Raw genomic sequence first — 25,161 nt, 5'->3', positions numbered from 1 at the left:
AGACGATCTATAAATATAAAGAGACAATATAATAATCTTAAACTAATAATAAAAGAATCGAATATATCATATTTGGAGACTTGTTTTAAATAAAATCAATCCGATTATTAAAATTCTAAATGTGCAAAATCCACTTTGATCCATTATATAGTCAACAATTGCTTTATTATTCAAGAGAATGTTCCGTTGAATAGAATATGAAAAGATTAAACTCAGTTGGATTGACCTCGTTAAAGCAAACATCTGTAAGAAAATAATAAGAGAATAATTCAGAACGAGTGTTATTTTCCGAAGAAAATGCTCACAGTAAGATAATTCTCATTCTTTCCTTGGTCCATCCAAGGGGAATGAGATTCTGCATGAGAACACGCGTTCTTCTCGAGTGTCTTCCTCTGCGTATCTTCTTTTTTTGATCATTCTCTGTTTTCTCTTTTTCCGTCTTCCTATATCTTTATTTTCTCTCTTTCTCTCTCTCTCTATCTCTCTCTCTTCTTTTTCCTCTTCCACCCCTTTTTCCCTTTCTTTCTTTCCTTTTCTATCGTGTACCTTTTCCTTCTTTCTTCCTGTTTTGCTTTGTTCTTTTCGTGTCCTCCCGAGTCGTGGCATAAGCGGCTTTTCTCAATACTTTTTCTCATCTTTCTCTCTCTCTCTCTCTCTTTCTACAGATTCCCATCTTCGAACAATTCTTCTTTTTTATTATCGTTTTGTTCCTTTTTCTCACTATTTCCCTTTCTATCGTATACGCATATCTACATATACAAGGTCGAAGATTTCTATCCGATCTTGGCTCTATCCGTATTGGCTCCATTAAAGAGCTAAGACTCTTATGTTATTCTCTTTTATTATTGTACGTGAAAAAATCACTCATTTTTTCTTCGAATTTTTTCACTTTATCTCTCTTTTTTTCTTATTGACATACGTCAACAAAATAATTGTTTTGCATATAGTAGTTATATTAATTCATATGTAAATGTATCGTTAAGCATTTTTATAAACTTATTGTCCGCTAATGATTCTTCCTTGCAAATTTTGATATAACATTATATTCAATATCACAAATTTTATAAAATTTTGTATAAAATACTTTATATATATATATATATTGAAAATTAAACGACATAAAATAAATTTCCTATAAATATTTGTTGGAAAATGGAAATAATATGATTTAATTATAAACAGATTATAAATCCTTTTTAGCTATATTAAATATTTATTTTCATTTCTACTGTTAAAACATCGTATATGGTATATATGGTATTGATAATATCATATTATACAATGATAACCGATCTTGATATTAGTTTATTTTAACAGAGATGAATGTTAAATAATTATAAAGATAATTTCCAATTATTTTCATCCTCTTAAATCGCATTTCAAATTTGGATCAAAATCTTGTTTTCGATTTGTTTGAATGAGCTAGATAAGCTGGCTGATCTCTCTTCTTCTTAACTCCCTCATATCTTCACGAACAAATGATAATTTTATCAGAGAAGCAACGCTCGTTCGTTTAACGAAAGTATGATTCGATTTTCCGGTAAGAAGCTGGCAAGCGAAATTGTAAGCCGTTATAGAAATATCCTCATCCTCGTTCTAACTTTCTAGAATTTTGTCAGGATTTATTTGCAGCTTCTCTAGGAAAATAAAAATTAGTATAAAAATATTATTGAGTTTTTGTTAGATTCAGTTCGTTTAAAAACTCCAAGAATCTAATAATGAAACGTATTACAAAATTAACATTTATGATTAAATTTGTTCAAACTTTTAAATGAACTAAATATAATTTATAATACAATTTAAATAAATATATTCTAATATATTTTATAATATAGATGAATAATTTGAACTTTAAAGCAAAATTATATATATTTATCTTCAAAATTAACATTCAAAAATATTTTTCTCTTATAAATAAAATCATCTAATACATTTTATAATATAGACGAATAATTTGAACTTTAAAGCAAATTTATATACACATATCTTCAAAATAAATATTTTTCTCTTATAAATAAAATCATCGTTCCTTTAATTTCCATCTCCCTTCCATTTTTCATCTCACCAAATCGTAGGCTTTCAATTCAATGAAAAACGTCTTAATGCGATTTAAAAATTGAGAATCAAAATCGTTCGTATGAAATCGCATAGGCCTGGAAGATATTTCCCGAATCGTATGAAGTGCTTGTTCCTGTTTATCCTTTGTTTTTCTTCTTCCGTATCTTCCAAACTATATATCTTCTCTCTCTCTCTCTCTCTCTCTCTCTCTCTCTCTCTCTCTCTCTTTCTTTATCTCTATCTCTATCTCTATCTCTATCTCTCTCATGCTCTCTCTTCCTTCGGCCTTACTTTCCTCCTATCCCACGGCCTCTCTCACTCCACACGACGAAGTAGAGTTGACGTCAAATGTTCGAAGAGAAAAGAGAAGAAAGAAGAGGGAGTGGCGAGTGGCAGGCAGTATAGATCTCAATGCTTCTTGGCAGAAAGCCCATTCCATCCTCTTTCGATCCCTTCTTCCCCTTTACCATCAAGTACTCGCTTCAGTCGGCCTTTCCTGTGCTGCAGAATCGAAGTAACGACGAACGCGCCACCCTTCCTGGATGTATCCATCCCTTTTACCCATGTCTAAGCAAACTCAACTTTGTAAATATATATGTATATTTATGTATACACATGTGTGCATATGTGTAATAAAATTATACATATAACGTTATATAATATAGTTTTATATATATACATGTGATATGTATATATATATATATATATATATGTGTGTGTGTATGTATCAGTCCTGCATAATATATATATATATATCAATAATATATATTATATACATGTATGTGTGTATGTATATATATATATATAAAGGAGAGAGATGGGGTCGAACCAGAACGAATGCACCTTCTTATATCGATGCAGACGTTTTCGTAAAAAGGAGCTCGGATATTACGCCGCTCCCTACCTCTAAAATTTACTCTGTATTTCTTCCTCTGATTGTTCCGAAACATTTCTCACCGTAGAAATATATTGTAATAAAATTTTAATACCGTTTCAGTCGGTGTACATTTACGTAAATATTATACTATTCGCTAGAACTTTTTAACTCTCTTTCGTTATATTATTCTTAAATATCTTCACCATTCTTCATTATTCTTAAATATGAATTTACTAACTCTCTTTTTTTATATTATTTTTAAACATGTTCACTCATTTGTATATATCAACGAACGCCATATATGTAGATATTTCGAAAAGATTGAAAAAGAATTCTGTGTTGGTAATTTTTGACAATTTTTTAAAAAATATCGTAAAAGAAAAACTAGAGAGTCGAATTTGGCGACGAAAGCTTTGGGACAATGAGAATTCGTGTAAAAATCCTGCTGATAATATAATTAGCATAAATCAGAGAGAAAAAAAAAAGAGGGATGGCTATTTCAACGCTGATAGTCGGCTGGTATTAACGTTGTTGAAAATATTGTTAATACATTTGCATTCGTCGTTGCATTACATTTTTCTCTCTTGCTCGTAATCGTCGCTGGTCGGTAATAAATTGCAACGAATCGTCAGTTTGATGAAAGTATTTAATATTTTATCATTGATCAGAAAATATTGCATCAATGCTTTCTCTCTTCTTTATATTCTTTCTTTTTTTTTTTTTTCTTCCATCCATATACCAGCGATAACGGCGGTAACGTCGAAAAATGCATTACGATAATGTGGATACAAGTAGACAATATTGTTTACTCTTTTTTCCTATTTCGCTCGTCGATATCGCGCTGAGAAAATGTTGTTGCAAAAGCTTTAAATCGATTTATATAACTTTTATCACGTGGTTCAAATAACTATTATAATAGTCTTGCTATCAATAGTCTTTTAGAATTGATATCCTATAGAATTTTGCATTGAAATATTTCGTACGTATATGCGATATACGAAATGCACGTTTACATTAATCTATATATCTATATTACATTTATCCATATATATATATATATATATATATATATATATTACATTAATCTATATATATATTTGAATCGTGGAATTAATCTATTTTTATTTATACTATTAAAAAGTTTGCTCTATCAATAAATAAGTGAATCACGAAAGGCGAAACAATTTAGTTCTATTGTTACTTCGATGCACGCGTCAAATTGATAAAGTTTAAAGACTAATTCGAATCAAATCAAAGTTACAACGAGTTGTAGAAAGGGAAAAGGGCGGGGACAGGGAAATGAGGGTAAGTTTCGAAAGGTCTTCGACTCTCGAGGATGGAAGTGCACCAAGAAATATGCTAGGATTAAGTTTGATGTTAGAAACGCCAATGTTTCGACTAGCCATTTCGAAAATGGAAAGTCTCTGACGAAACAGAGAAATAGAAAGTTAAGTCGTCTCGAGGATTCGAGTGAATGAAAGAAAACTCTGAGATCTACCGAGAGAGGATTAATTTCGAGAAATGTACGATTGTTTTCTTGGAATATTCTAATGCAAACGGAGAAAACTTACCGAGTGGACGCAAATACGCAAAGTAATAATTTATGTATATGTATATTCATCGTCAATCTTTCTTCTCTTTCTAACCCGAACGAAACCCAAAACGTTACCCATCTGAAAGATAAAAATCGTATCGAATACTTTGTAATATCCTGTTTGTTTCCTTCTCTTAAACTTTTTCGATTGCGATAGGGACTAGCCCTTCGTTTCGGATCGGTTGTCTTTCTTTTCTTTTCTTTTTTATTTATTTTCTGTTCTTTTCTTTATTTTTTTTTTTTACGAGACAAAAACATATTTTTTAAAACGTCGAACGTGTAATCTTCCAGATAGCTTACTTCGATAAAACTATTCTTGAAGTAATTTTCGAGAAACCTTCGTTCCTTCTCGGCCTTCCTCTCTTTATTCCAATTTCGACTCCCTTTGGGAACGGATCCAAGCCTTCTTCGCGCGCCCTACATTTTCAGATTAAATTGTAGGCGACTAATGCGCTATAATTGCACCAAGACGGTCGGCCGAGCGTCGTTAGAGTTTGATCCGGCGAGAATAAGTCGCGAGAAAATCTTTGTCGTAGTGATTCACGCTGTTCTTAAATCTAGTTCATCATATTAAATACGAATGCCTTTCACGGAATATCTATATCTTCCAAAATATTTTAATTATATGCTCGAAGTAATCGATTTCCTGAGAATATTCTTTCTCTTCGGTAAATAATATTATTTGAAAACTTTGTATTGTACTTTTACTTATTTATTATATATATACATTATATTATATTATTATTTTATATATATATATTGTTTATTCCAAACATACTTGCTATATATATAAATAAATAAATATATATATATTTAATAAAAATTAATCTATATATGTAACGAATTGTATTAAACTTTATTTAATATAATACTGAAAACTATTAATTACAAATATTAAGTTATTTAAAAATTTTTATTAAATATATATATTATATATAGTATATATAAAACATATTTAATAAAGATTAATGTTTATATATATATGATTCATTTATTTAAAAAATAAACTCATAAATTTACTCCTCTTTAAGATTAACTTTCTTCCAAAAATACCTCCTCTTGATGTAATCGCCTACTTAAGATTGATCAACCTAATCTTTGTTTCTTTTTAGATGACTACCGCCTCTTCTCTTAACTTTGCACGTGCGATAACAAAGATTCGATCGCGCAGTACTCACTTCCCAGTCTCACATTTTATCCATACGATCTTCGAACATAAACACCTACACACATGCATACATATATTTATTGATCTTTTACGTATATACATATATGTATATATAAATGAAATGTATATAGATATCTATTTAATTATTATACTTATATTTGGCTAAAGATAATTACATTTTATACATTTATTGTACGTACTGTGAAATGACATAAAATCTTTAAAATAATTATTGATCTTCTTACAAATTATTGCAATTCGATAAAATACACGTTATATCGAAATAATTCCAATTGAATTCGATGATAAGAAACTGGAGAAAACAATATAGACAGAACGATTGATTTAGATCATCGGTGTAATCCCGTTAACTCGCGTGAAAAGTTTGTGATGTATGAATTTTCAAAAAGTTTAACTAAAGCTTTGTAAATTATTCAAAACAAAATTGATATTTCAAATTTATAAAACAAAAAAAGAAGACCTTGAAGTTATCTACTAGATCGTTAGAATACTATTTATCGACTTTTCATTGCCAATCGAATCTCAAAATACAATGAAAATTATTTACTTAAAAGTAAAATTGTTTTGACAAGCCCGATATAAAGAAAATGTTATCATTAAAAAGCACCAATGAATTTCATCCAAGTTTTAAACAAAATTACCCTATTTAATTCCGATTTTGTATGAGTGTTCTTTCTTTTTTCTTTGTTATTACAGATTGATTAAAGAATTAAATATAGAATTTCTTTTTATTATTTTAAATTACTCAGTTCAAATATTTGACTGATGAATACAACATTTTTTTATTCGATTCCGACCAGCCGACAGAAAAGGTTCTCTATCATTGGTATAGACCATCTCGTGGGGGATGAGGAAAGGGAGTTGGAGGGTAGTTGGGAATTTAGAAGAAAGGGGATTTGTAGAAAGAGCGATCGATTCAGGAAAAGGGTGGTACGGCAGAGATATAGCGAAACGTTCGCTGGATTTGTAGCCGTCGAACGGATCGGTTCAGCACGGTGCCCGAGATTAACCGTCTTGGTTACGAGCCAGCTAGCCTCTTGCTTTATTTCTGTGTCCCTCATAAACAGAAGACTCTTCTATACTTCTCTTCGTCATTCTTCTACAGTTACCCTTCTTGCATTTATTTTTATGTCAAAGTATCTTAACTATTACGAACTCCGTTACAAGACAGGTATTACGTATATTATCTTATATATATCTTTTTTTTTTAGTTGCATATCATTAGAGAAGAGCTTCTTTCGAGTCGTCTACATATTACAAAAAAAAAAAAAATGGTGACTGTCGAGCACGATGCTCTCTATGGTATTTCTTAATATAATGTAATTCCGGGTAAGATTTCCCTGCGGGTGAGACGGCTCAGTCTCATATTTTCTAGATACAGTCCGTTTTTCAGATATTTTTAATAATTGGACTGACAATTTATTAGCAAGACTAAGTATTCTTTGTTTATTTTCGATTAAGAAATAGATAATTTGTTTGTGATATAGAAATTAAAAGCTATCAAAAAATTTTTTGCTTCTTCTTTATGCCACGATTTATTAACAATTTATCAAAGAAATAATAACGTTTTTTGAATATAATGTACCAATATAAAATAATATTTATAGATTATGTTTGTATCCTTGCGATGTTTATATCCTCTTAAAACATTATTGAAAATATAAGTATATCATTATTCTCTGATTTTAGATGGCTCGATTTTTTTCGGGGGTAATTGGCCCATCATAAAATTATACATTGTTACGTCCTTACGATGTAAATCTGGCTGGTTACGCAGACGCTGGATTTTTATTCTTTGCATTAATCATTTTTAATGGCGGAAGTTTAATTCTGCACTTTCTTAAATGAAGAATAACAACCAGGGCAACGTGTGTCTCGTGCAACTGAAAAAGACACAAAGCAAAATAGAAAACCAGAAACTACCTTACTTAGTTGCTCGCAAGCAATTAATAAAAAGACTCCCGTGACAGACACGTCAGAAACAACGCTAAATAAAATTAATTCAATCCCCAGTACAATCATCAAGTGTAGTTTAACGAATTAGAAAATGTTGGATACGTTTCAAGCGATAAAAGTAACAAACGTTGCTAAAAATTTAGATAAGCCTAAACGTAAATAGATTTTGAACGATTTATCTATAGATACAAATATTTCCGATTTTTTGATACAAGAGTTTGAATGCATCTACTTGAATGCATTACAGATGTAGATCGAAACAAGACCACTGGATTCAATATTTACGTAGGATGTTCAATATTTTTAGATTTATGTTAGTCTTTCTAAAGAAGTTTTGTTCGAGCAAAAGAAATCATTTTTTTCCTATTATATCTAAAATCTTTTTTATTTTCTTTTTTTATCCTGAAGAGTGAGTTATCTCATTTGGACAGTGAGATAGTCTTCTGCATAGCAAACTAACTAAATTTCTTTTCTTCCTTTCTTTTTTTTCTTTTTTTTTTTTGTAGAAAAATTTATGATTACTTTTTCATTTTATTTTGATATCATAATTTTTATCTTCTCAAATAAATACGAAATATAAATAAGAAAATATTTTTCTGCTTTGTATATCGATTAAATTTATTTATAACGTATTGAAGTTCTAAAAAAAAAGTAGGTCATCATCCCCGTCTTACCCTATATATTTATGATTTTAATAATATATATTTATGCAAAAGTAAATAAATAAATTATTTTTGTGATCAAGTTGCATTTTAAATAACTTTTAAATACTTATATATTTCTACTTATTTTTCTTTTGTAATAATACAATAATTTATGCAATGGAATAATTATCTTCAGTACTATAAGAAACTAAATATAGCAAACTAATTTTTTGAATTTAAGACACTTCGAAAATAAGATATTTAATTGCATTTTTCTAATCTTTTATGATTAGATACATCATTTCATTAGAATTACTACCTTGGTATTGGGTCATAAATTAGGTTGCGTTATTTTTTTTTTGTTCTTTCATTTTCTCATCTTGTTTCAGCACAATATAGCTTCCTGAAATTATTATTAACACATGCGACGCGTTTAATAGCTTTGATCATCGTTACGGCGCAAATTTGATATTAATGAGTTGTCCCGTTTTCTAGAAACATGGCTTGAATCTGCCAAGTATATAACCGAAATTTACGATCGCTGATGTATTATATCGAACGATACGTAATTTTTGATTTTTAGAAATTTTAATAACGTTCAAATGAAAATACGAAACAAAAAGAATACTTTACCGACAATTGTTACGAATAATTTAAAAGTTTTCTGAATAATTTAAATATTTTCTCATAGCAATCAAAATTAGAAATTAATTTGAATTTAAAACTTTTATTATAGAATCCAAAATGAAAAATATATATATATATATTTAGAAAAATTTAATAAATAATATTTAGTAATACGTTTATGCGATATGTAGCTGTTCAATTGATTTTTAAATTGGCAATTTAAAAATCAATTAAATATAAAATTAAGTATGCCAAATTAGGCATTTAATATCGAATTGTTATATCTGCTATTTGAAAAATTATTCCATTGCAATGTTATAATGAATTAAAAAGTAATTGAGTGTTCTTTATTTAATCTAAATACAACTATGTTCCGATTTTTTAGGTATATAGATTTTAATGTATAATTAAATCTAAATGGAAATATTGATAATTGTAAAAAATGAAAATCCATACGACGTTTAAAATTAAAAACTTAGAAGTACAGAAAAATACACAACAGATAGATATAGATATAATATAATGATTAAAGTTGATTCATGATATTACAGACCCACAGAAAATTAGTTTTACTCAAGACTTTGGAGCGAGCTAGTATAAAGTATTATAAGAATTAAAAAACTAAGAACATTTAGTAAAAAGATCGAAGAGGCGTTCTTCATTTAAACTTGAGTAACTTTCAAGAGTTATTCATTCGCGTAAATGAAACAGATAATTCTTTATAATTAGACGTAGTAATATTCATGTTTTTTTTTATACAACTTGAAAATCGATAAAAATCATATTATAATTACATACAAAAATAATTTAAAACTTTTTCCCTGAAATTAAGAAGTATTAAACAAAATGCATTAAAATATTCAAATTGCAAATAATTATAAACACGTATAAAACAAAAACATCCTATCCTGATCTAATGAATAAATAAAAAATAAACATCATATTTACAAATAAATAGATCATTTATTTTGAAAGTAGTATAAGTCCATTTTTTTTTTTTTTTTAATTAGATATCACATAATTTGTGATTATATGATAATGTAGTGTAATCTTTTTATTTATATCTAGTTAATATTTAAAATCTTAAAAAATGCCAATGCTTTGTTCAATTTAAAATTGGTCAATAAAAGACATTGCGTAGCGATTGATTATGAAAATGATGTAAGTTCAATTTCCATAGACATATACAAAATATATTTTGTGATATTTAATTTTTCATAATTGAAATTAAATGATTTTTACAATCGACTAATTATGAAAATGGTAAGTCTATTTACAGCCCGTAAATATATATTATTTTAGTTAAATTCGCCGAAAAGAAATTTATAAAGTCAAATTACATATTGATAAATTAGTAGAAACATTGCCAGATTAAACATAATTAATTTATATTTTTTCAATTGACTAATATGCTAACCTTTAATTTTTTCGAAACAACAAAAAATGGATTTGTACCACTTTTGAAATAAACGGTCCAAATCTCCAAAAAAATTTACACTTGGTTGTTCTATGCTCTTCTATCAATTAATTACAACCCATCACTTGTGTCGATTCACACCTTTCGTCTACGACATGATTGAGTGATTGAAGGGGTTCAAAAATTAACTCACTACTTAAGAAGTTCTGCAATGGCTCCAAAACACTCGTCCGCGATTTAGGTCGAAATTGAGGATGGATGATTTGTAGGTGATTGACAATACGGTAGGTTGACATCGCTGTAGGTTGAAATCCTTTTCAATGATGCACTGACTCTAATTCGCGATAGTTATTTTTTAACATACGGTCACTGAAGTTAATTCGCGAAACTCTACTGTCTTTTATAAATACAGTCTGTACGACTGTGAAAAAAGCAAAAACCTTTGCGAACAAACACTGACTCAAACGACTGCATTGCACGCAGTCGATGCAAAAACACTTGTTGTTTAAATCGCGAAACACGAACGAACGAACGAACGAACACTGCTTCTATTTCGTCGTATTTTTATTTTAACGAAATGAACACTCGATTGTATCAATGCTTCCCTCACGATTGCAATGACGTTCTGAAACAGAAAAATTTAATGTTATAATATGAAATCGATATTATACTATTAAATAGTATACTATGCGAACGAATAAAATTTTTTAAATAATTCTAAATTAATAGAAACTATGACTTTTAAAAACTTTGGAGGGCTTCGCTTCGATCTCTATTCATCAAAGTCCAAAAGAACACTGATACGATAATAATCAAAGTCAGTGAAAAGTTTCTTTTTGTATACGTACCTACATTTTAATCGTATTTAAATATTAATTTAATTATATTTTGCGTGTTTCGAGCTATGAAATGTTTAAATAAATATGTTATTGTTTAAATATTATTTAGTTATATTCTATGCACATATGAAATTATTTAAATAATTCTAAACTAATAGAAAGTATGATTTAAAGCTTACCGTTTGGGAAGAGACTGTTTCGATCTTTACTCGTCGAAATACAAAAGAAGATTCATTCAATAATAATCAAAATCAATGAAAAGTTCGTTTGTTTACGTACACTAACTACGACCCCGCGTTCACATTGTAACTGTGTTTAAATATTACTTTAATTATATTTTGCGTGTTTCGAACTACGAAATGTTTTAATAAATCTACTATTGTTTAAATATTAGTTAGTTATATTCCATGCATGTATCGAATTATTTAAATAATTTTAAACTAATGATAACTATGATTTATTTAAGCTTATCTATTTCGAAAGAGACTGCTTCGATCTTTACTCGTCGAAATACAAAAGAAGACTCATTCAATAATAATCAAAGTCAATGAAAAGTTTGTTTCCGTTTACGTACACCAGCTACGACCCCGCGTTCACATTATAACTGTATTTAAATATTACTTTAATTATATTTTGCATATTCCGAGCTACGAAATGTTTTAATAAATCTACTATTGTTTAAATATTAATTAGTTATATTCCATGCATGTATCGAATTATTTAAATAATTTTAAACTAATGATAACTATGATTTATTTAAGCTTATCTATTTCGAAAGAGACTGCTTCGATCTTTACTCGTCGAAATACAAAAGAAAACTCATTCAATAATAATCAAAATCAATGAAAAGTTTGTTTCTATTTACATACACCAGCTACGACTGCGCGTTCACATTTTAAAGTCAGTAGTATTAAGACTACGGGAGACTTCGGATCTCACGGAGATATCCTTTTATCTTATATATATATATATATATATATATATATATATATATAAAATAAAATATATGTATCTTTATATATATACTTTTTTATAATATAATTTATATGTATAGATGTAATATAATATATGTCATTAATATATTAACAAAAAAACAATTATTTATAACAAAAATTGTAAGAGTTTGAAGCTGCCGAATTTAAAAGCGTCCCACAAAATTGTTTTATATTCTCCACTGTGGATTTTTCCTCGAAAAAGTTTTGGATTTTTCATTGGCGTCAAAGGATGCAGTCCCCCAGCCGAGTCGGACATTGAATATAGTCGAACTGGTTACAATATTAACACCAAGAGAAACATCGATCGCACGAATGATCGATCGAACCACCAATCAGATTTTCTACCGTTAGTGCGTTTTTTTCCCATTGAATATTGAGAGTTCACATTCAAAACGTTCAGGTTCGCTCCATCGACATTCGTTGTTTCATACTGCGAGAATCCAATTATGAATACGCGCGGACCTTCCAACCGCAGATATATAGATGCTTGCATACATTCTCGAACTAGAGTAGACTTGAAAGTGAAAAAAGAATTCGATTGGAAATAGGACAATTCGACGATAAATTCTTTATTTATTATCATTTCGCTTTCAATTTTAGTTTTGCGTTTGAAAAGAAAATAAATAAGAAAAGAAAATTTTGCAACAAAGCTCCAACTTTTCTTTAAACTTGTATGAAATGTCGTTTGTATTTATATATTATTCGGAATGCTATGTTAATTATAATTAGAACACATAATTACAACCTTGTATATATAAGATTCTGTAGATTCAACATAAAATTATGCGTGTGTATTTAAAGTGAATAGTGTTAGTATAATATTAATACAAAGGAGATAATGTGCTAGTTTATTTTACATTCCCCTCTTTGTTTTAATAATTTTCTCCTTTGTTTAATAATTTCTGTAAAAGGGGAAATAATGTTTAAGTACGATCATAAAGAGTTTCTTATAATCGCAACGTGTAACGAAAGGTGTTACAAACAATTCAAAATTATTGGAGATATCAAATAATTTTTCTTAACGTTTTATAACGAAATGCGTGTGGTTGTAGATAAATATATCCATTATAATGTCTAAATTGTTGGATAGATTAATTTGAAATTTATAACGAAAGTCAAATTAAATGCTACAAAATTTTACGAGTAATTTTAATTCCAATTTGACTTTCGACTCAAAAACGACGAGCATTTAGAAAATTTTACGCGGAAATAAATTATATTAAATAAAAATTGTGTAGGATTATTTAAAACGATGGAAATCATCGATGCGACCAACATCGAGCGTGCTTATTTCGTGTTTTACGTAAAAATATCGTTCAAATATATATTCTCGATGTTTAGGACGACTTCTTTTTTAAAAAATATGTATCATCTTTATGTTTGATAATTCAAAAATCTTACAAATATACGAATACGGATATACGAAAGAATTTTTATGTACTCTCGATACAAATATCAGTACGATCGAAGACTGGTTATCCTGTTTGTATTTTCTAGTCAACGATAGAATACGCAATATCGTTTATTTACACTCGATTTATTCTGAAGCAGCATGGTATCTCTGTTGATGTAAACATCAGACGTTTCTTCTGTATACACATTACAACTAAGCAAAAATTTAACTAGTTAGAATAACATCAGCTTTTTTCCCTTTTTCCTATAATCAAAACCTATTATTAAAAGTAATATCTCAAATATTTTTATTTCTTGCGATTGATGGATCTATCAGGTATGAAGGAAAAATCGGAAAAAATGTCAATAAAGTGGGATTGAATAGATTTTGTTGAACGTTTGGAAACGAAACAACGTTCTGTTGAAAATCGAAATAATAAAACGAAGGTGAAATAAAAAAAAAAAATAATAGTAAAAAGAAAGGTATTGATACTTTTACATTCGAAAGGAAGCAATCTCTTAACTATAAGATTAAGGACGGTACAGCAGTAAGCGCTCTTTTAACGAGGTACTCATTGACGGATCAAAGACTTTTCACGACATTTTAGCGAGGCTCAGCATCCTCGAGTACCATTTCGATGCTTAGACAAAGGAGGAAGCTCGATAAGAGGGAATACAAGTACGAACGAAGGAATTCGTCAAGAAACGCGTTCTCGTCTTGTATCGATTTTTGAGGTACTCTTGATATATATATATATATATATATATATATATATATATATATATATATTTCTCTATGTCTTTCGCATCTCTTCTTATCCTCGTTCAACGAAGGTGCGCTATCTGTCGTTTCCCTGAGAAGTATCATTCTTCTTTACCACCTTGTTCAACCTAGAAGTCGATAATAAGCTTAGAACACCATTTGAAGCAGGTGCATGCTTATATGAAAATATACAGAGTATTAAAAAACGATCTCAGAACTACGAAGATCCATGATACCATATATTTTCTATAGAAAATTTATAATTAATGTAAATGGAAAAATTAACTTTGATGGAGTTATATAAGTATTATAATTTGGAACTTTGATAATAACAGTGACTTATTTCTATGTTACACACCGTATAAATGTAGATTTATTACGATTTTATCTTAGCGTGCTTTTATTTTAATATTCATTTAATGATGTTTTTCATTAAATGTTTTTCTTTTTTATTATTATTAATTATTATAATACATTCTGTTTAATTATTATAATATATATAATATTAATTATTATAATACATTCGTGTCAGAAAAATTTATGCTCTCTCGAACATTCTTGGTATTGTCTATACAAGCTTTTAATAATAATTGTTAGAAATATTGCGTGACCTCAAGGATAGATATATAAACAAAAATTTTTAGATATAATCTTTAAACAAATCCAAAAGATTAATAACGAGAGATTAAAGAGGGTTGGCTGAAAAGGGTTAATCAACCCCGTATCTATTCTGTTCTATCTATCTTTCAGCGAAAGTCTGATTTAAACGTTATCTTAAAATGATTACAAAATGAAAGGACATATAATCGCGTATCAAATGTATTTAAAACACGTTGGAAGAACGAATTTATTATAAATCATGATACATATATATACATTGTACATACATGTATATGTACATATATTGATTTTTTTACAGTCCAATCGAAACAAGCTCATTCTGCTATATCAACAACATATTTCTTTTTTTTTCTTGTTTAATTTAACTTTCCAAATTTTTCAATATACATAGAAAGAATATAAAATAAATTTCATCGATCCATCATTCAATGATTTTACCAGCGAAAGAGCGTTTATCTTTTTTCGTCGCAAAGTAGAGAGAGAAAGAGAGAGAGAGAGGGAGAGAGAAAAAAATCGAGGTCAATAAAATCATCGATTATTCTACTTTGTCATCAGCCATTAACTCGACTTTCCTACTCTTTCACAAAAATTGACATTGTTCTATCGATTATCAAAATAATCGTTCACCCAAATAATTCCTTTTTTTTTTTTCTTTTCTTCCCAATGAAATAACTCACCGAAATTTTCGATATATTATACCGTAGATATACAAAATAAAAGGAATACAAATGGAATGAAAGATATAAAAAGGGAAAGAAAAATAAAAAAAAAAAAGAAACTACAAAAAAAAAGCATTATATCAACCATAACAAATGTTTGTTTATCCGATCGTACAGTCGTCATAAACAGCTAACGGGTTAACAATGATCCATGAGATATATCCCTCTTTGTGTTTTCGTTCATAGATACTCAACAAACTCAAAGGAGTAATCCACGTAGATGTTCTGTTCATGGCTGACTGTGGCCGATGAATGAAATCCAAGGTAGTCGACCTTATTTTGCGTCAGCCTCTCAACCCCTTCCCATCGTTCTCTAGCTATCCTCCCTCGCTCCATTCTCTCCCCTAGCACCAACAACCTCTTTCCCTCCCTTATTCCTTCGATTATTCCCCACTCCTTTTCGTTCTCCTCTTTCTCCACTAGTCCATATCCCTCACAGTGACTGTTCCCACACGGTCTACCGCACTGCTGACGTAACGCGCCCCTTTGACGTCACGAGCGAGGCGAACGTACCACCACCGTCGTTGTCGTTGAGGATAACGTCCTACCTCTTATCCATCCATTTCTTTATCTTCGATATATTCACTAATAAATTCTCTTTTCGATTTTCCAAGTCATCGATAACATCGTTTACTTTTTATAATTCTTTCATTTATTTTTCATATTGATCGAGAAGAAATTCTAATGGGTTTGTTTAAAGTCATAGATCAAAAATATTTATCATCAATCGGACGACTGTATCAAGATCATACGGCTGATTCTTTTTTTTCAGTCAATTTTACGAACGCGTTAAAGTATTCATTGAGATAAAAAAAATATAAATTTTTCTGTACGAAGGCATGTTGAAATATGTGTAAATGACACACATACAATCCGTTCGAAGAATTTTATTGAAGTCTCTTTGAACGTGATATATATATATATATATATATATATATATATATATATTTACAAAATACCGGGAAAAATAATTTTGCGAAATATTTTACCTATCATTGTATTGTTGCATCACTATATATAAATTGTACAGAAATGTCACATTTGATCTCTTTCTCTCTCTCTCTCTCTCTCTCTCTCTCTCTTTCTTTTTCATACATACAAGTGCACGTACGTATACTCGTAAAGAAAAAAAAAATACTGGAGAGTGATACAATTGCAAAAAATATTGGCAAATTTGTTCATATAATGTACATGACAACGGACACTGGGCCGGATCGATAATTTTAGTAACATTTCCATATATCTTCTGAAGCATAAAAGATATTGAAACGAAGTTTGAAATAAACGATCTTAAAAAATAAACTCTTTCTAATAATACCTATATAACATAACATATGTCATATTTATTTAGTTCGTTTGTTTATTTAATTGGTTTTTTCAGACCGTTTTGTAATTTATTTTTTTCAAACAAATTTAAGAAAGGATACAATAAATAACTTTGGCTTTGCTATAGGATTTGTTGAACTTGTAAGCGGGATTTGTGCTAATATTGTACTTGGATATATGAAATCTCTGGCTAACCATTCCTCATTACGTTTAAGGAATTTAATCTCTGTATAGCGAGATTGGATTTCTGTTTTAATTTAGAAATAAATTTCTTTAAACTTGGTTTTAATACAAATAAACTTCGCGGTGAAATATTGATTCTTATTTTTTGATATAAAAATAAATAGTCATTCGGGTCTTTGGACGAATTTCTTGTTGTTTGCAAAAAGCCTTCATTATCATTGACTAACTAAAATACAAATAATAAAAAATAATACAGAATACAGTTGATTACTAAAAAATACTCACTAAAACTTTTCAATGCGAAATGAAATATTATATAAATGAAGAAAAAAGAAAATTTAGATATAAACTTTACTTATAAAGTGAACATATATACATACATACATACATACACACACACACACACACATTAAATATAAATTAAATTAAATAAATATGATTTAAATTGAATAAAACGAAAGTAAGACTAAAGGCGACCTTTAAATAATATATAAAAAATATTAAAAAAAAAAAATCTCATTTGCAGTTTTTTTTTTTTTTATTTATTTGCAGATAAAAAATAAAGAACTTAAACGAAGGATTATCTATACTTTAGCATAATCATCTCATTTTTTTTTATTGTTAGTATCTCGCAAAGTCAATAATAGATGGGAACGCACATATGTATGTGCTATATCGTACGTCACACTGGTAGCTTCGAATAGTAATAATCTCAGAACTAGGACATAGTATGAAGTGATTTTTACATAATTATGTAAAGAAGTTCAGTTGTGCGACGTTCGACTCGTAAAAGTCTATCGATCTTATGCTCAAGGTAGAATCTTTTATACGCAGAGCAATAAGCATTTTCGCTCTTGCGAAAATAGCAACTACTTGTTCAATGACGAGGACGACTCGAGGACGACAACAAGAAAAAGAAACTTTAAAAAATTGAAACTAAGATTTCCATCGGATTTACTTTTTATTGAAAATCTTGCGTCTTTTGTACGATCCGTTCATACTCCTTGGACGTTTCATAAATCCATCCGAAATCGATGCTACACTTGTTCAAGCGTTTACCACGGACATCTTCGTTATAATTCGCAATAATTTCTTTATACATTTGCATGAAAAAAAAAAAAAAACCGAATAAAAACAATCTCTGCAATAAATTTTTATTCTCACGCAAGTCTAACATTCTCATTTCTTCAAAATTTATCATATAACCAAACACTATGCAAAAAAAAAATCATCAATAATTTGCATTAACTCGAAACTATACTCGAATAAATTGCGAGAACGATAGAGTTAGAATAAAATACCAGAATGAAATTGAATAAATATTTGTTCCGTAATATTGATGAAAAAGAAATAACTTCAAAATTGTTTAATAAAGGAGAATAAAGAAATACGAAGGAACTGAAACTATAGAAATGAGATTCGTTCATGGTTTTAATTTGCTATTACTTTTGAATACTCGTATTTAATTTAGAGGCCGACTCCAATGAAGTTTCGCTCGTTCATTGTTATCCTTCAACTTTCCTTCCATACTTCATATCATCTTCCTTTTTGTAAAATCTGCTGTCCGTATAGTCGAAACTAGGCTCTTGTAGTCTTTTACCAAATTCTAGAATACTATTCCAATTATAATTGGAAAACTGAACACGTTCAATCACTCAATTGGACTTTAAACACAAACTATTAAAACGTTAATTAATTAATCATACTTTCGTTCTTCAATGCTCAGATTCGGTTATATCTTTCTATACGATTATAAAAATATTTTACACTTCTTATTAACAATGATTTTTGTCTCAACATGAATAAACGATTAGCTTGAATATAAATACTATTCACAAAATTTATTACAATATATATATATATAATTATATAGTAATATTCTAGGATATATTAAACGTAATACTCCAGAAGAAATCTTTCAAAATAAAAAACTAATAAATAAATAAATAAATAAATAAATAAATAAATAAATAAATAAACGAATAAAAAACGAAAAAGCTATTAAAAATAGGGAATAAATTCGAGATGAACAAATCGAATGAAGGAAAATTCTCCACTTATGATCGATCTCGCGAAAGTTTAGAATATTTCTTGAAAAAAAAAAAAAAGAAAAAGAAAAAGAAAGAAAAAAAGGTTATTGACAGATTATTGACAGGAATTTTTTTTTTATATTCTTACATAGGTGAGAAGCTGTGGATTGTCGTGGTAGACTCTCGGCCCCAGGAGTGGCCCGGGGGTGGTTACCCTGGGGACCTCGTCGGGGAAGAGATTGGACTGGAAGGAGGAAGTGGCTGAGGAAGCAAAAAAAGAAGAAGGAGAAGAAGAAAACGAGGAGTGGAGGAGGAGAGCGCTATGAACGCCAGCGTCAACATCGAGAGGAACTCCTGGCGGCTGCCTCCCGACGAGACCGTCCAGGTCGCTGATCCCCGATCGAAGTCAGCTCAGGTAAAAGAGGTAAATCGCTCCAGCAGTCCGCCGAGTGGTATCCCTTCGTTCGTCCCTCTACAAATGAAAATTCTCGAGGCCGGAATTTAGAAAAGTGATGCCTGCATACGAGTATATGTATATGTGTACATAGATAGTATACATATATGTGTATATCAGGTCTTAGAAAAGCATGCCAGTGATCGTCTTTACTTCGATACATGTCTTACCCTACTTTAAAACTTACGTGATTACACAATCGGTTACGATCTTTCATAGTATTATATATATATATATATATATATATATATATATATATGCGTGTATATATAAATATATCGAACACTACACTTAATTTGTCGTCTTGAAATATTACGAATGTAATGACGTTAAAGGTTGTTAGGTCTTCTCAGAAATTATCAGATATGCATGTTGAAAAAATGTACTTACCTATATACGTGTTTACTTATTCTTTGATGTTGCATCATGAAGCACGAGTAAACATAATTCCGTATCACAAACAGAAAGGTTAAAAAATTCTACTGTGTTAGCATAGTTTTAATCGTTGCTCGATGTCCGTCGAAATTATTCAACACCTTTTAATTTATCGACAAACGATCAACAAAGCCGGTTAACTGTTAAAAGCCGTATAACGTTGTAACGTTTACATCCTAGTTAATTACCTTTCTATGCTTGTAAAAGCAGGAATTTCTCGTAACGTTAAATACAATCGAGAAACGTAATGTAATCAAAGATCGTTGGTTTATAGATATTGTGTGTTTGGGCTATGCACGCGTTTGTGCTCTTGATATTTTATTACGTAACCTTGATTCTATTTAAGGGATGGGCCTTTTAGCTTTACGAGATACTTTCATTGTCTCGACGAAGTACCGCTAAAATTATTCGTTCTAGTATTTTATATTACTCTATATTATTCTTTTAATTTAATGGCATTTAACCATACAAAAACAATATTTAAATGAAATTTGTTTAAGCAAGAAGTAGATTTTTGAAGAATTTAAATCATTTTTGTTAAAACCACGCATTACGTTAACCACAGTTAACCCATGAGTAAGCTATAATGAAAAGTTACAAGTTTTGTGCAGTAATACAATATTTTTGTCATTGAAAAAACGAAAAAGAAAAAAAAAAAAAAAGAAAAAAATAATAAACAACTTTTTTTTAAATTCTTCAAGTAGAGGATCTTCGTAGTAAATTACTATCTAATTAATTTTCAGAAGTTATAAAGCTGAAAAAGATATTCTTTTGTGCAACAAACAAATGAACAAAAAGTTACCACCAAAAAAAAAACTACCACAAAAAACTATAATAACAGATGTAAATTTACGGTAATGTTATCTTGACGCAAAATTCAAAAGGTACATAGATGTTCGTAGAACATCAAGCCGACATACTATTCAAAGGATTAAATAAGCGAGAAGAGTGAACGTAACTGGAACACTTAACGTTCGTATAATAATAGCGTTTAACAGGGACAAATTACGTTTCTGTGAACTATAAAAGCTGCTGTAATTGTCCCTATTAATCGTATAATTAATAAGACAAGAATATTCATTAAGCTCGATCAAAGTTTCGATTATATAAAATTTCTCATCTCATGCGATAGAGACCAAATGTGTAATTAATAATCTTCGTGGACTACGGATAAATATGTAAATTATATTCATTATTCTCGATAAACAGAATGAATATTTTTCGTAAAATCATCCGTTGGGAAAGATTTAATACGTTGATTATACAAGAGCCGACAAACACTCTGAACTTTTCTTGGAACATTAATATACGTGACTTACGTCTCTCCTGGATTCTCACGGCTTTAATATGTTCATGCGATCTTAGGTGCTCTTCACCACATATCTTCGCGCAGCAGTTTAACGCTCCTGTAATAATATATTACAAACAAAGTATACCGTTTCCTAAAAAACAAAAAAAAAATACACATTTACGACGTGCGAATCGTAAATTTTGTATCGGTTTAATTAGATTCCTCCATATGACGTTTACGATCAATTTCGAAAAACGGATCGCTCGAATAGATAATCCTAAAATATATAATCACTTATAATAAATTAATTGACATAAAGTCACTTAAATTACTATTTTTCCTTTTCGTAAATGAGAATTCTAAATAGTCAAAGGAAAATATCGTTTTATCAAAACATTGATAGGTAGGCAACAAAAGGGAATCGATCGAAAGATATCCTTTCGCATCGAATAGAAAGCTCTGAGATTGATAAATGAAGAGGTATGGAAGGGATAGATAAATCGTGCTAATTATATCGATATTGTATAGATACGTATATGTGTGTATGCGCATATACATGCAGATATACATATACGTATATATTACATACAAATATATATGTATATATATACAAACATAAACGATCGTCGAGGGAGTACAATTCATTATGCACGAAGCTTTTCCCTTCCTCTTTATCCTTTCTCTTCATCTCTTTCTTTCTTTCTGTCCTCGCCTCTTACAGAAATTCTCCTCTTTGCCCTCTTGAGAATTTGCTCTGAAGGAAAGCTTTCGTGCAGATAACCGATAGTGCCGAGACTAAATGCGCTGTCACGATCTCACTGTTAAGGTCCCTATGCGGCTTGACAGCTCGAGTTGTATCCTGCAGAGTTTCGAAGGACAAAACCGTCCAGAGCCAGTACTTATACCAAGTACGCTGCTTTGCATAAACCGATTCAGTGTTCACCCGAATAATCGACTGATGGGAAAGAAAATGAAAGAGAGAGAGAAAGAGAGGAAGAGGAAGGGAAGAGAAAGAGAGAGAGACGGAGAGAGAAATCTCCCACGATCGGAATTTAGCAAGACCTTTCTCGTCTTTGATTACCTTGCGTCTACTCAAGCAGAATATCTCGTTTCGTTCTAACGCGTCCTGCATACGAAGATAATTACGTTTAGTCCTCCATTAATTTCATCCATTTAGTTATGAGTGGAAGATGTACATAAAAGCAACGCGTTGTTTCTGGTTGGAAACATTCGGCTTTTCCTTAACAAAGGATCAGTGAAACGAGGAAATTGAGATAGATCTATTACTACACTCGTCAACATAAGACACGGTAAAACAATTTACAGAGGAACACAGAAAGAGAGAGAGAGAGAGAGAGAGAGAGAGAGAGAGAGAGAGAGAGAGAGAAATATGGTAGTGTGGGACGATGAAAACTTCTTCGTTGAAATGGCGAGAAACTCTTGTTCTCCTGGATCACATACACTAGCGTAAAGTAACTTGATTATCGGCCTTGCCTGACGCGATGAGTGTTAGAATTCCTGTAGTGGGAGAAGCAGCAGGATATATCGAGTAAGTGAAAGGGAGACAGAGACGGAGATAGAGAGAGAGAGAGAGAGAGAGAGAGAGAGAGAGAGAGAGAGAGAGAGAGAGAGAGATCGTATATGTATCACCCCTTTGACTTTCGTGAGCAAGCGATGGAAAACCCTTATACGTTCGAGGAAACCACCACGACCAAACTGACAACGGACTTGAACAAACCATTGTATCACCGTCCACCAGTCTCTGCGTATTACCTGTACAACTCTCAACGAACTGATTTCCCGACTCACCGCATTGATGAGTCGACTCGATTTAAATATTAATGAGTGTTCGTTTTGACAGGAGTTACCTTTGAACAAGTCTGACGCCACCCGATTATCATCGTTTCTCACCATCAACAGGATTCGTCTATTTCAATGATAAATGTGCCCTAGATAACGTATATATGATTATTCCACTTTTTTTCTATTCGGTCGATAAAATCGATGGAAGAACGTTAGAAAGTACTAGCCGTCTTCCTTCTAAGAGAGAAAAAGAAATACGTATGTATATATACGCACACACACACATATATATATATATAGATATATACATATATACATGCATATATATATATATATATATATATATATATGTAATACATTTTTTTATAGACAAATATTCTAGTAAATGGACATCATATCGTTCATAAAAAAAACCAACTTTAATGTCAGACAATAAATTTTATTTATCACTCACGCGATCCATCAGCGTGAGGAAAATCGATTTTCTTCATTTTTCGAGAAATATATCCAGCTATATACATAAAGAAAAGACAAGAAAAGGAAAGGAAAGGAAAGAAGAAAAAAGAATTCCTTCCACAAATGGAGAGGTATGGAACTTGGTTGATCCACTTTAAGTATATACTCTGGTAGCTATAAGCAGTTGACGAGCCATCGATGAAGCTTTCTGAGCTCGATTATCGGCCCTTTTGCACGAACGATCCCGTGACATTTCGAAGGGGTTATATGTCGCAAAAGGGATACGTATATGAGTAAAAGAGAGAGAGAGAGAGAGAGAAAGAGAGAGAGAGAGGGAGAAAGAAAGACAGTGAGAAGGAGAGAGAGCGCTAGAGAGAGCAAGAGAGAAACAGCACTAGAGAGAGAGAGAGAGAGAGAGAGAGAGAGAGAGAGAGAGAGAGAGAGAGAGAGAGAAGTTAGACTATTCAACCCCTTTGATTTTCCTTCTCTCTCTCTCTTTCTATCTAACAAGAGCAGTAGCAACAGCAGCTTAGTGAGAAGAAGATAGTATGAGAAAGAAAAAGAGGAAGGGGTATTTTCACTCTGTAGATCTCCTCCTCGATGAACCGAGGTGATACCCGTTAGTCTGGCATTGTCTGGCCTAGAGAACGCTCCTACCTGCCAACGAAAAGTTTCTTTCTTTTACTCGCTCACTCGTTCACTCCCACAAACCCAGTAACTTCGCTAAATCGCGCATTATGAATCCGAGCTTTCGATTGTGCATACGTTTGGTGAATCGATGGTGAACGGGCTCGACTTTCGCTCTAGGTTTTCTATTGTTCGTTTAAATAAATTCGAATTTTGAGTGAGATAAAAATAGGAACTAAGGAGAGAAAAGGAGAAAGGAAGAAAAGGAGAAAGAGAAAAAGAGAAAGAGGAAGTAAGGAGAGAAAAAAAGAGAAAAGAAAAAGAAAGAGAGAGGGGAAAAAAGGATGGGCGAGAAAAGGCAGTGGCTTTGACATTAGCATCCAACATCCGAAGATTTTATTCTCAACGGGATATATCTGAAAGATGTCAGAGGTAAGTTTTCGATTCTCTGAGTTTCTCGATAGATAGATCGATAGAGGAAAGTAATAAAGTCGCTTTAGAACGTTTAAACTTTTCGAAATCCCATTCCTCGGGTTTGAATTGAACTAGAGATCGTCTTTCGATGTTCCTTACCGATCTCCTACCTTTTACGATTACTAGGGATCTTCGATGAAAGAGGGATAGAGATATACGGACAGACATAATTGCACACGATTCGCATAATCTTCGTATCAGTGAGAGTAGGCTTTCGCATTTTAGAAATGATCGATAAACGTTTATCGAGCGGAATAGTATTAAGAGCTTAACTATCCTAACTAATTTAAGAAGAAAAAATGCCTTAATCGTAAATTTTAACTCGATTTTATAGGCTGTGTGAATTCACATTGAAGGGTAGAACTTTCAGAAACAGAGATAGAGAGAGAGA

At 30.6% G+C, this 25,161-nt stretch overlaps 1 protein-coding gene across 5 annotated transcripts in view; it reads left to right on the top strand.

Moving 5' to 3' along the window:
• LOC122628121 (inactive dipeptidyl peptidase 10) overlaps positions 1-25,161 on the top strand; it is a 91,314-nt gene that overhangs the window by 46,061 nt on the left and 20,092 nt on the right. For 3 of the 5 annotated variants that reach the window (XM_043810009.1, XM_043810010.1, XM_043810011.1), the window contains one exon: positions 19,383-19,654. In XM_043810009.1, the coding sequence (XP_043665944.1) occupies positions 19,553-19,654 (102 nt within the window). In that variant the 5' untranslated portion in view covers positions 19,383-19,552. Of the gene's footprint in view, positions 1-19,382; positions 19,655-24,171; positions 24,729-25,161 lie in introns of those variants that run through there. The other 2 variants (XM_043810012.1, XM_043810013.1) reach the window with 2 other exon arrangements.

This window comes from Vespula pensylvanica, chromosome 3 (assembly GCF_014466175.1).
Source record: "Vespula pensylvanica isolate Volc-1 chromosome 3, ASM1446617v1, whole genome shotgun sequence".
Classification (NCBI taxonomy): Eukaryota; Metazoa; Arthropoda; class Insecta; order Hymenoptera; family Vespidae; genus Vespula; species Vespula pensylvanica.
This window is presented reverse-complemented; position numbering and strand designations above follow the sequence as displayed.